General features: G+C 40.5%; 1 protein-coding gene across 1 annotated transcript; it reads left to right on the plus strand.

The window, feature by feature from the left end:
* The first annotated feature begins 390 nt into the window (after nt 1-390).
* On the plus strand, nt 391-11986 carry LOC111864222 (proline-, glutamic acid- and leucine-rich protein 1). The gene is made up of 5 exons (XM_023851308.2): nt 391-492; nt 1295-1426; nt 4411-4632; nt 6997-7216; nt 11484-11986. The coding sequence occupies exons 1-5, from the start codon at nt 418-420 to the stop codon at nt 11873-11875; spliced, it is 1041 nt and encodes a 346-aa protein (XP_023707076.2). The 5' UTR covers nt 391-417; the 3' UTR covers nt 11876-11986.
* The last annotated feature ends 2198 nt before the right edge of the window (nt 11987-14184 follow it).

The raw sequence follows: 14184 nt of genomic DNA on the forward strand, positions 1-14184 counted from the left end.
AAAAGCTTGTGTACATTTGCTGTGGTGATGGTTTAACATAAGTACTATACGAGAATGTGTATATAAGATTGTGTTTAAGAGTTCAGTAGTTAAAATTTCCAAATTGTTATTTTTAAAAAAATATGTTCATGGATTTTAGTGCCATGGCGCACTGGTTGAAAATTGCTGGTGTAAAGGGTGTTATTTGTTGACAGTGCCACAAAGCCAAGTATAGAAGTATGTGGGCTGAACTGATGTGAGTTAACTCTTTCACCTTAGCAGCCAGATTGTTTATGATGGGCTCTAAGATAATCTCACTGTGTAAAGATAAACATGTGCCATACATATTCTCATACTTCCACATAAGATTTAGGGAGCCATATCCAGAAGAATTATTTGTGAAGTGCAGTTTTATTATTGTAATTGTCTTATCTACAGATGCAACAAAGAATCCACCAGCAGCAGCTTATGATTGAGCAGCAAAGACAAGAAGAGCTATTACGGCTTCAACAGGTTAGACAAAAGAAGCACCATTTTCTGACTCATAAAAATTAGTTGCATAGAATTTCAAACCAGTTAAAATTGTAAACTGTGTTTGTTTAACAAATAAACAGGCCTTGAAATGGAGTATTATCCCCAAACCATTATTTCGTTAGTGTCATGTTCAATTTTATAGGTGAAAATAGTGGTTGTTGGGATAGCCCAAAGTAGCAGCAGGCTATGGACTGCACAGCTGGGGTTCTATTCCCAGTGGGAGCAAGAGATTTTTCTCTACTCCACAGCATCTAGAATGGCTCTAGGGCCTAGCCATTCTCCTATCCATTGTGTACCAGTGGTTGTTTTTCCAGGGGTAAAGGAGCGAGGGCATGTAGCTGACCACTGACCTCCATCTAGTGCAGAGATCAAGAATGGTGGAACCAGAACTCCACTCCTCCATATACCTTCATATCTTTGTGCTTAATGAATCACAGGGACAACTTTGTTTATTATTTTTGGATCCAAGGGGCCTGATTCCATTCTGTGAGCTATATGTGTGTTCCATTTTGGTTTTTGACATGAATGTTATGGACCGTAACTGACTGATTGGGTTATATGTACAAGTACTTAGTGTGAACAGCATGGCTTCTCCAGCTTGATACCTTTTAATTTTCTTGCCCCAAGAATATAAATATAGTGTGCATCCAATCTTATGAGACAGAAGGGTTACTGTAATTGCTTATTTTGAGAAGATATACTTAACGATGAAATGGTTGTCAAATTTTCTCTTCCATTTATGGCAAGACTGTCATATTAAAACCTCTGATTTTGTGTACAGACGGCATTGGTGGAAAAGCAGCGTGAAGAACAAGAACGGCAAATGTTGCAGCGTCGTCAAGAAGAAGAATTGTTTCGCTTACAGCAAGAAGCCCTCATGGAGAAGCAGAGGGAAGAAGATATGATGCGGCAGGTAAAATGCATATAACAATTTTATAGTGTTATGCTTGCATTTAATAAAGCCTGATTTAATAGGTACCCATACGGTGTCACACGGCGACTCGGCTATAATTTAAAGGTCCCCATATGGTGTCTTTCAGCTCTTAAAGGTTAAGTATTGTAACGTGTTTGGCTATTGAAGATGCCGTTCAGATTGGAAATTGGGTTTATTAACCACTTGGTTACACACTCTCTCGTAATTATGCTTAAATACAGTGCTCTTGCTGATTTACACACATTCCAGTTCACCGTTGCACACCCACTAGGGTTCTGTCTTCCACTAGCCGTCTCCTAGCAACAGATCTCCACGCAGAAACTGCCACTTTAAATCACTCCAGATGTTACACCTAAGATCTTCCAATTGCACTTCCAGTATCACTGCTCCGTCTCACACATAAAGTCTTCTAAATCACACTTAACGTCCTCACAGGGCAACCTTCTGTATTGCTGGTTCCACTCTCAAATACTCCCAAATACTGACNTAGCAACGGGCTTGGTGAGGGGGGTGTGACGTCACTTGCAGAAATGCAGAGGTCATGTGACTCATACTCACTACTGCGCTATGGTGTCATCGTGCCTGCATGGGGTCTTGTTTACCAGCTGGCTCTTAGAAGCAGGTTGCATAACCTCATTCCACTGTTGCATAACTTAGCAACAGACTGTCAAGTCTGTCTTTGTGGTAACTCATTTCACATCCCATCACCCAACAACAGGTTGACATGTCACACTATTTATGACGCTATGGAGGTAGACTTTAAATAATGGAATGTACGCAACACCCATCTTTACAGAACAAGATACCAATGATGGAGCAGTGGCTACTCTAAAAATACATTGAGAACTGGCCTTGAGTTGGCCATTTCAAAGCTGTTTGTAAAAAAATTAAAATTTATGACATAATAGAAGTGGCAAGCTAGTCTGTGCTGATGATAGAACTGAAAATTTGGGTTCCTCCACAGTTCTTCTATTATGATGGGTATTGGTTCTCTGAAACTGAACCGTGTCATGGTTCTTTCGGTGTAGGATCTTTGGATTTACCGTCTCTCTCTCTNTCCGAAACGTTGGTTAACACCACATCTACATGGCGCCAGATCCCAGAAGACTGCTTTCTTCATGGTCACCGCTGTGAAAACCTCAAATCTTACATAGTGTAACTTATCTTCTCCAAGTTGGATTTCACTTCCTGTTTAAGGCATCAGAAGTCTAGATATATTGACACAAACAAAGCAGTGTGGGGTTTGATTTTCACATCAGCTTCTGAATAAAATGCTCAGCCCAGTGAGACACTACATCAACTATTTGTAGACTTCAAGAAAGCCTATGATCCAGTTAGAAGGGAAGTATTGTACAATATTCTGATAGAGTTTGGGATACCCATGAAACTAGTTAAGCTGATTAAAATGTGTTTAAATGAAATGTACAGTAAAGTCCATGTAGGTAAACATTTGTCTGATCAATTTCCTATCCAGAATGGTCTAAGAGAAGGAGATGCTTTATCACCACTTCTTTTCAACTTTGCTTTAGAATATGCCATTAGGAAGGTCCAGGAAAACCAGGTGGGACTGAAATTAAATGGGACACATCAGCTGTTGGTCTAAGCCGATGATGTGAATCTAATGGGCAATAATGTAGATACCATAAAGAGAAACACACAAACTTTAATTGACCCTAGTAAGGAGGTTGGTCTAGAAGTAAACATAGAGAAAACTGAGTATATGTTGCTGTCTTGCCACCAAAATGCAGGCCAAATCGTGACATAATGATAGAAAACAGATGGTTTGAAAATGTGGCACAGTCCAGATATTTGGGAATGACGATAACAAATCAAAACCTGATTCAGGAGGAAATTAAGAGGAGATTGAACTCAAGTAATGCTTGCTACCATTCAGTCCAGAACCTTTTGTCTTCTTGTCTGCTGTCCAAAACCATAAAAATTAGAATATGCAAAACTATAATTTTGCCTGTGGTTCTGTATGGATGTGAAACTTGTTCGCTGACATTAAGGGAGNTTGGCACAGTCCAGATATTTGGGAATGACGATAACAGATCAAAACCTGATTCAGGAGGAAATTAAGAGGAGATTGAACTCAAGTAATGCTTGCTACCATTCAGTCCAGAACCTTTTGTCTTCTTGTCTGCTGTCCAAAACCATAAAAATTAGAATATGCAAAACTATAATTTTGCCTGTGGTTCTGTATGGATGTGAAACTTGTTCGCTGACATTAAGGGAGGAAGATAGACTGAGGGTGTTTGAGAACAGGGTGCTGAGGAGAATATTTGGACCAAAGAGAGATGAAGTGACAGGAGGTTGGAGAAAACTGCATAATGAGGAGCTTCATAACTTGTACTCTTCTCCAAGTATAATTAGAATGATGAAGTCAAGGAGGATGAGGTGGGCAGGGCATGTAGCACGAATGGGGGAGATCAAGAATGCGTATATTATATTGGTGGGAAAGCCAGAAGGAAAGAGATCACAGGGAAGACCAAGGTGTAGGTGGGTGGACAATATTAGAATGGATCTTAGAGGGACAGGATGGGATGGTATGGATTGGATTGATCTGGCTCAGGATAGGGACCAGTGGAGTGATCTTGTGAACATGGTAATGAACCTTCGGGTTCTATAAAATGCTGGGAAATTCTTGAGTAGCTGCTGAATTGGTGGCTCCTCCAGAAGGGCTCAGCTTCATGAGTAAGTAAGTAAGGGTAGGGTTCATTAACAGATTGTGACAAACCATAAAACTAGAGAAGCCCTGGACAGCTTAGTAACTGTCAAATGAAATAAAAACTATATCATGTATTTAGGTTAGTTCAGTTTATTCAGTTGTTTACTGATATGTTTGTCATAAATGGATTTAGACTGTATTCATGCCGTAAGTTGCAGCAAGGATACATTTGACTCTACTTGTATGTAATTATTTGTCATTTGTCATCCTGCATAAGGTTGTTTCTTTGTTTCAGAGAATGGCAGCACCTCCTCCAGGTACTGCTCCTACAGTTCTGCCAACACCAATATCTGCTCCTTCAACAGTTTCTACAACAGGACCAGTAGTTATGCCTCCAGGAATTGATGTATCAGGACCACCTGTTGGTGGACTGAGTGCTCCAGCTTTGACTCCAGCTCCACCTCAAATCAGGGGCCCACCTCCTTCAATAGCTATGCCCCCTCCACCAGGAATGGAAGTATGCACTTTATTACTTAGAGTGTTTCTCAGTACGATTTATAGCTTAAGCATTTATGGCCAAATTGTGAATAAATCTCATTAATGTCGGACTAGTCAAAATTCACTAAGTGATAGTTGTCTTTGACAGCTATCAATGAAATGATCCACCACAGATTTAATTTAAATGAAGTGTATGCAAGGTGGATTCCAAAACAACTCATGAAACAGCATAGTGATAACCATTTGGACACCTGTAACCACCTTTTGAACTGGTACATTAAGGAAGATGACTGATTTTGAGTCATGTTGTTACTGGTGATGAAAGGTAGACCCACCACTATGATCCAGAGAGCATACATCAGAAAATGTACTACGTGGTGCAATCCAAAAGTTCCCGAAATTTTAATTTTGCGCACGAATGGTTATGATTACGTCAAAATACTACTAAGTGTGTCCCCACACGACCTTCTTGAATCAGTGTGGCAAACGGCGTCGAGTTGGGTGGTTGGGTTTATTGTTGGTGAATGTATATCCATTGTTGTGTTTCCATGAGTTTGCTGTTTTGCAATGGCTGACCTGAGAGAGCATCTTGTCTGTATAAAGTTTTGTTTTAAACTTGGGAAAACTGCTGCAGAAACGTACCAAATGTTGAAGCAAGCTTTTGGTGACAACAGTTTAGGCCAGACACAAACTTACAACTGGTATAAGCATTTCAAAAAGGCCTAACATCAACTGATGATGACAATCGTTCGGGACGGCCGTCAACTGGCACCACACCAGAAAATGTCGTGAAAGTTAAGGATCTGGTTCTGCAAGATCGTAGACTGACCATCCAAGACCTCTGTAACACCTTGGGACTAAGTTAGGTCAATGAATTTTGTCAGAGGAACTGAACATGAGGAGAATTGCGGCGAAGTTTATGCCACGACTGCTGCAAAATGAACAGAAGCAGCATCCTTCGGAAGTCTGCAGGGAACTTCAACAACAGCTTCAAGAGGATCCAAAGTTTCTTTTGAAGGTAGGCACTGGTGACGAAAGTTGGGTTTATGGCTATGACCCTGAAAGCAAGCAGCAATCGTTGCAATGGAAGAGCCCTTCTTCACGTCTGCCAGAAAAAGCTCAACAAGTCAAGAGCAACATTAAGTCCATGTTGATCTGTTTTTTTTTTATATTGATGGGATTGTTCATAAGGAGTTCGTCTCTCCTGGTCAGACAGTTGATAAAGAGTTCTATCGCAATGTTCTAAAGTGTTTGAGGGAGGACATGAGGAAAAAACTTCCAGAGAAGTGGTGCACAAATGACTGGGTACTCCACCATGACAATGCACGACCGCATACGGCTTACATTATGCAGGAATTTTTGGCTATAAACAAGATGGCAGTTGTTCCCCACCCACCTTACTTGCCAGATTTAGCTCCATGCTACTTTTTCCTCTTCCCCAAGATGAAAATGAAGTTGAAAGGGTGAAGATTTGATACAGTTGTGGAAATTCAAGCGGAAACGCAGACAGTACTAAACACCCTAACAAAGAAAGACTTCCAGGATGCATTTCAAAAGTGGCAGAAATGCTGGGATCGGTGTATGCGCTCCCAAGGTGACTACTTTGAAGGTGATGGTGCAGAATAAGCATAAGATAAGACATAATAGTTTTTATTAATATATTTCTGGAACTTTCGTTGCACCACATATAATACCTGTCAGAAATACATTAGAACATGAACCAACACTGGGGAGGAACAACATATATGCTTACACTGTTCTGGGATTTGCAGGGCTCAGTCCTTGATCATTGTGAAGAAAGGAGTGTGATGATAAACAGTGCATTTTGCAGTGAGATGCTGCATGACAAGCAGTAGCTGGTGATTCAGATTGAATTCAAGGGACAGCTATCAAAATTGTGTTAATGCAAGACAGTGAACATCTTTGTGCTGCTGCCCACAGTGTTCCAGGCCCTGCTCTGACCTTGTTGCATAGATGCCTTAAGAGGCCATAATTTTCTAGTGACCATGAATTGAAAGAGTCTGTGGAAATGTCTCTAGCCCACAAATCAGAAAACAGTTTTTGTAGTGGCATACATGAGCTTGTGGAGTGCTGGACCTAGGATGCTAGAAAGTAAAGACACTGTGTCCAGAAATGCTGGACTTACGAGATATATATTATTAATGTGTTAATTTTAATAAATATATTGCAGATATTTTCTGGCTCGCTCTTCTAGAATGATGAGAAATTAAATAGTTTGAACAAGTTGCTTAGAACCCTGCTGTGTAATTGTTGTGGCTTTCAGTGTAGGCATAATTTGATGCAGACCTTGGTTCTTGCCAGTTGATTTGATAATTTATTATTACTGAATTTTTAAAATTTTGTACATTGTCTCTTTCCATAGCCTCTTAGTGTGGGTCCGCCAGGAGTGGGACCTCCAGGTGTTGATTCTGATGATGACAGTCATTCTGATCGGAAGCTTCCATCACTGTTATCCCTGAAGGTAGAGCCACCAGTTGAAGTAAAGGAAGTGAAACTTCCTATTGCTTTGGAGCAAGCACTTGCCTTTAAGACTGAACGTGCCAAACAGATTGGTGTGCAGCCAGAAGACTATGTCAAACTTGGTGAGGAGTTATTAGATTATGGAAATCGCACATAATGATTATTGTCTCACGTATGAGTGTGACTGTGGGTGGATTTTGGATTGATAATCAGATTTATTGGACTCTTTGGATACAGTGCATGACTACACCTTACAGTTCACTATTACACACACACGCACATGGACACCTGCACGTTAGAGTCCCCACTCATGTCTTAACAGCTGTTGCTGAGTAGTTGCTTCCAATGGCGTATGTTCCTCTTTCTCTGGGTTCCCAAGCCATCCCTGGCTTCAGCTACCCACTTCACACAGCAACAGCTCACAATGACTGAACCTCAGCACTTCTCTAACTCACTCACTAACTGCCTGCTTATAATATATTGGCACAGAGCGCACAAAAAACATCGTTCCTCTGTTGATGTTTACAGGTGTTGCCTAGTAATGGCCATTGTCTAGTTGTTTGTTACGTTGTCATTGCCTAGCAATGGGTCTACATGCCACATTTTATTGTAATATCACTCATACTTTCTTTCTCTGTGTTATTTGAATTTGAAGTTTCAACATCCAATATATGAATGCATGCCACTAAACCACTCCAGAGCCAGTTCTATTTTGTTCACTTGTTCATGCAAAATTCCGTTTAATATTCTGCCATCTTTCCATTTTCAGCTTGACTGTCCCAATTGGTTGTGTTGGAAATGTTTCTGTACCCAAAACTTTGTATGTTGTTCTTGTTTCTTCAATCTGAGTGTTGTGCCTAGCCAATATTAATCCTGCATTAACAATATAAGGTGATCTGTAACCCATCATCTTCTCCCCNCCCCCAATATATTTTAGCATTTATCATTTATTTTCAAGTATTTGGAATTTATGTTCTGTCAACCCTGAGTCTGTACAAATGCTTACTTCAGTTTTAATTATAACTGTAGTGGCTGTTTCCTTCATGAACAGTTTGTAGGCATTTCATGGCTTGGCCACTGGAATTCTCTTAACATGAATTTCTTTTCAACTGGGCCTTCTCTTTGTATTTTGCTAATATGGAGCATACAAATTAAATTACTTAAAAATTTTTGTTAGTATTATCCATTTCATCATTTTCTATTTTACCTGTGTGAATACTGATATACACTGCATTCAGTCATCAAGGAAACTTGGCTACAGCGTTAACTGGGCACAACATTCCTCACTGATTGCTGCTGTAACTGCCAGTAGCAGAGTGAGTCATTAGCGCTGATAAACATGCTCCGTCGGCGGTTGGCGTGATCTTGCCACTGCAGTTATTTTTTTTATTGCTAATGGGGGCGGTGACTAAGTTCATTGTACCGCGACCACTTGCGGCCTATTATACCAGCACTAGATGGTAGGTGAGGGTGATTGTGGAGCAATTGGTGGAGTGAAGATTGACGGGAAACCGAAGTACTCGGAGAAAACCTGCCCAGTGTCACTTTGTCCACCACAAATCGCACTTGACCAGACCCCGGGATCAAACCCGGGCCACCATGGTGGGAAGCCAGTGACTAACCACTTGAGCTATGGCGCGGCCATTGCCACTGCAGTTAAGTCACATAAATAGTCTGCGTTAGAGATATCGATAGGCGGTCGATGTTTACACTGAAAAAAAGTTCACTATTAAACAGCATATGTTTATTGTCAAAGCTTTTGCAAGGAAAAAAGCTTACAGAAAATGTATCCGAAAATTTGTCATAAATATCCTTATTTGCCAGTTCCCACAAAGTCTTATGTATCCAAGCTTGTGAAAAGTGGTGGGCCACATGTTCAGTGTGTGACATAAAGAAGCAATTGAAGAGGATTGTGCTGATTGAAGAAAAAGTTCGGGATATTGAGGCACGACTACAGATCAATCCTCGAATATCGTTAAGACGCTTAGCACAGGAAGCCAGTGTTTCGCTAGGATCTGCTTTCACAGCCACAAAATTAATCAGATTTCACCCATATAAAATAGCAGTTGTGCATTAGCTGAAACAACCAGATTATGCAGCAAGAATTCGTTTTTGCTACTGGCTGCTGCAAGATGTGCACGATGGAATCATGGATCCACAGCTGTTCATGACTGATGAAGCATGGTTTCGTGTTAGTGGTAATGTCAATGCACAAAATGTAAGAATACAGAGCGATGAAAATCGTCACACAATAGAGCAAGTGCCATTACATAGTGAAAGGGGGGGGGGGTCTGCTGTAAGTCCGCAGTGGATCAAATCATTGGCCCCTTATTTTTCCACAAAACCGTGAACTCTGACCGCCACATTAATGATATACTGAATCCGTTCTTCAATCAGCTGACTGCTGAAGAAGGACAATACAGGTATTTTCAGCAAGACAACGCTACAGCACATACGGCTAATGCAACCATGGTTGCAAAATGGGAAGTGTTTGAAGGTAGAATACTCAGCAGAGGACTGTCGCCTCCCAGATCCCCACATCTCAGGTTTTGCAATTTTTATCTTTGGGGAAACCTAAAGGGAAAAGTCTAGAAGAACAATCCTCACACTTCTGAGTCTCTGCAGAATGAAATAACACACGTAATTGGTTCAATTATGGTGGACCAACTTCAGAAAGTACAGGGTTATTAAAAAAGAATGAACCAATTTCATGACGCTTTGCTTCAGTTCTCAAGCATCGTCATGGAATGAGTCAGTGACCATTTGAAAGAGGAGTTATCAAAGTTTTGAATGGCTACCACAGGGGCACTGAAGTCGCGTCATTCTTCCGGCAAGGTTCAGTTGTTCGTTTACCCTCGGAATGGCGAGTCCTCAGCAAAAGGCGTTCTGCGTTCTCGAGTTCGCGAAAACAAATTCGGTTGTCATGGTACAGCGTGCTTTTCGAAGGCGATTCGGCATTAATCCGCCCTGTCCTAAGAACATTCGACGGTGATTTCGACAGTTTCAAGAGAGTGGGTGTCTGTGTAAAGGAAAAAGTCCAGGACGACCACGAGGCTCGGAGGAACAAGTGGCGAGAATCCGTGCTGCTTTTGAGAGGAGCCCGCCGAAGTCAACAAATCGAGCTATCCGTGAGCTTGCGATCCCTCAATCCACTGTCTGGAATGTGCTAATAGTACGTCTACATTTGAACCCATACAGACTGCAGCTCGTTCAGGCACTTACCAATGACGACAAAAGAAAGCGGATGGAATTTTGCGATTCGATACTGGAGATGATGGAAGACGAAACCTTCATTTCACGTTTAATTTTTAGTGATGAAGCGACTTTTCACTTGAGCAGCACAGTCAATCGTCACAATGTGCGTATTTGGGGACCAGAGCACACACATGAAACAGTTGAGCACGAAAGAGATTCCCCTAAGGTGAACATCTTCTGTGCTGTGCCTCAGGACGAGGTTTATGGTCCCTTTTTCTTTGAAGGAAACACCATTACAGGACAAACCTATTTCGATATGCTCCAAAACTGGCTCTTCACTTCACTGCAAGCAGATTCGCATGACTTAATTTTTCAACAAGATGGAGCACCGTCCCATTGGCACCTGATGGTTCGAGCTTTTTTTAAATGAAAAAGTGCCCCAGCGATGAATTGGTCGGAAGGGTGCCAAAGGCCTTGCTCTTTGTGCTTGGCCTGTGAGATCCCCAGGCCTCACCGTGTGTGATTTCTTCTTGTGGGGATATGTAAAAGATCACGTTTATGTTCCACCGCTACCCACTAACCTCGATGACCTCAAACATCGAATAGCAACAGCGATTAACTCAGTGCATCGTGATATGCTGATACGCGCCTGGGAGGAATTCTCTTATCGCATTGATGTTGCCCGTGCTGCAGGTGGTGGCCACATTGAACACTTGTAAGACAGGAAATAAAAGTTGATTGTGAGTAGAATACTTGTGACTTGGCTGGAGTTTTGTATTACTTTCCTTTAATAAAATATTGCGTAATAAAATCGGTTCATTCTTTTTGAATAACCCTGTATTGTGTAATTTATTTATGCGATGCAGGGCATGTTTGCAAGCAGAAGGTGTCACTCTCAGCACCTGTTACAAAGCAAGGTAAGTTTGTGTTATCTTTTTTACAGAATTCATATAAATGTGTTCATGTACAGAAACTGATGTGAGGGAATAGTTGTGGAGAAACATTCCATCCACTCTATGCTAGTGAGAGTGCAATCGTTTAAGCACAAATGACTCATTCTGCTATCAGCAGTTACAGCAGCAATCTATGAGGAATGTTGTGCCCGATCAGCCCTGTCAACAGGTTTCCTCTATGGTTGATTGGCCTGTATAAGAGAGCAGTGGAGCAGTGTGTATTTTATTTATCCTTTTCCAGAGAATGTTCCAGAAGCTCCACCTGCTCCTGTTATAAGTCGAAGTGGTCTTGTGGATGAAGTGGAGGATGAAGATGAAGACCATCAACCTAGAAGAAAACAAAAATCCACCCAGCAACCAGTGCAAGAACAAAGACAAAGCAAGAACAAACGTAAAAAGAAGAGGAAGAAGCGTGCAAAGAATTACCAACAAGATTTGTCAAAGCAGAAGACAAATGAGAAGAAGGAACCAGATGAAGAGACTGGAGAGAAGAAACTGGATGTTGAAATTGAGTATGTTTCTTATACTGTCAAATTTAGTATTACAGTTACTAGAATTAAGTGTCTTGCTAATTTGTTGATAAGATGTAGCTATCACATGATGAACGAAGAACTTACGGAGCACTTTTCTTAGCAGTATTTGTACATGAATGAGGATCTATTATTCTTTTGCTTTAACCCTTAAAATACAGACTTTCAAATTGTCAAGAGCCTGCTGTGACCAGAATTTAAAATGCCCTAAGTCTTTAAAGTTGCAGACTATCAGAAAAAAATACATATTTTTCATTCTATGCAGTAACAAAATACAAACTAAAAACAGCCTGAAAAACAATAAAATTTTCTGCATATACATAAAAGAGCAATTTTTACAAATGAAAATATGCTGTGATTATTTTGTCATGAAATGCAAAATATCATCTTTATTATATATATTGTAACATGTTTTGCCACTGAAGACGCAGTTCGGATTGTTAATTGGTTTATTTAACAACCTAGAAGTCGTGACTACAAATACTTATGACACTGTGACAGGTTTACACACTTTACAAACCCTACTCACAGATCTCTTCACACTATCTTCAGTACAACACGCGTTCCATTCTTCTTTCTGCGACTGCTGCTATATTTCAACTACTTTCACGAATGCTAGACTTCAGCTGCACTGCTTAGGCATTCCAGTGTCTCTTATAAACCTTCAGCCAGACAGCAGACAATGCATCTTGCTTCCTTGTTGTGTAATCACCGTGTTTACCGATTGCCTAGCAACAGTAGCTGCACAGGGTCACCTGTTGCGTGACATCACAGTGTAGCGGGGAGGGGTATTTACTGAGCGTTGCGTAATGGTGGAAGGAGTGGGAGTATGTGATGTCACTCACGGAAATGCAGAGTTCACATGACCCCTACTGCCTGTTGCGCCATCCACGTCACATTATATTATGAAATTCCAAAGGAATTACCCATAGTTTTTTCTTGAAACTTCAGATATATTGATTTTGTAAAAAATAATCACACTCTCTACAATAATCCTGTGCTCAGACTGTATGTGAGTATGAACTGCGTCACTTCACAGTTTATTATAACTCCATTCAGTGCTCACACTCTGACGCGCATGTGCCACTGGTCGAAGCAGTCCTTGACACACAGATCAACATCACAATTTTTACAATAGAAGAGGGTGCTCCTGGTTTTCTTATTTAGCGAACACACACTACAATGTCTTTGTTTCCCTTTGGATGGCCAGTATTGTGAATGTTTCACCACTAGTCGACTCAGTTGGGCGCCAGATGAACTTGGCCTCCCCCATTAAACACCACTGACTGGGCCTCTATTTGACTGACCCGGTCATAAACAGTCATATCTAAACATAAATAATATCGAACTCAGTACCGTGATAATCAATTTCATTGTTCAGACCTAATGACTGAACCACTGACTTGACCTTCCATGGGTTTGTTGTGTTTTCAACCCGAAGATCAAACTGTCAGCACTCCCAAAGAGAGCACACACGTGTGTGCTGCGTTAGATAAATCTAACATTTGGCCACATCCCACATCAGAGTGTTACTTGCTGTTAGATATATCTAACATTCATATGTTGAAGGTTGATTGTGTTTGGGTACATGTTCTTCAACTATTAAGAGATGTGTTCAGTCATCTCATGTACTGAAGAGTGGGACTCAGGATAAGTGCTACTATAATTTCACTCTTTTTAATTCAAATACTGTATGAACAAAATGGGCAGTTTCAGTGTCTTTAGTCAAATTTTCTGTAGTGTTACAATGTTGATGCTTGTGCTTATGGTTGTTCTGTTCACATTATAGTCATTTGATTTTGTTTTGGGTCATAAGAGGATGCAACACTTTGAATGGTTCAGTGATGTGAAAATGCTTTGTCATATTTTTCCCCTTAAGCACAGAAAATCACTGAACTGTTCAACAAATCAACTGGCATATTCCATTTAAGCAATATTTTTATCACATGTACTCTTTCTGAAATTAAGAAGGAAGTGACCTATGCTCGGTGCAGTTCATTCATGTACAAAATTATGAAATATGTATCACTACTTAACAACTTTCATACTTGATACAGTATAAGAACTTATAGGACCTACTTTCCATCATGAATTTCACTTTGTGAGATGAGACTAGGAAGAACCATTGGTTAACAGTTGTGTTATGTAGCGATTTATTTCTGTGCATAATTTCTAATTGAACAGAATCCATCTGCATAAATTTGGTGGATATAAGCTGAAAGTTTTACAACATGGCCATGTAAGTGATGTGGCGTACAGTATTTGTGAGTACATTTATGATATCATGACATTTCTCATATTAACTCGAGTGATTCATTACTTACTTCTCTCAGACATACATCACATGTGAATTTGTCATGACTGCCCTATTGTTTTACATTTTTTCACCAAAAGACCTGGAACAAAAGTTAT

This window comes from Cryptotermes secundus, unplaced genomic scaffold (assembly GCF_002891405.2).
Source record: "Cryptotermes secundus unplaced genomic scaffold, Csec_1.0 scaffold3702, whole genome shotgun sequence".
Taxonomy (NCBI): Eukaryota; Metazoa; Arthropoda; class Insecta; order Blattodea; family Kalotermitidae; genus Cryptotermes; species Cryptotermes secundus.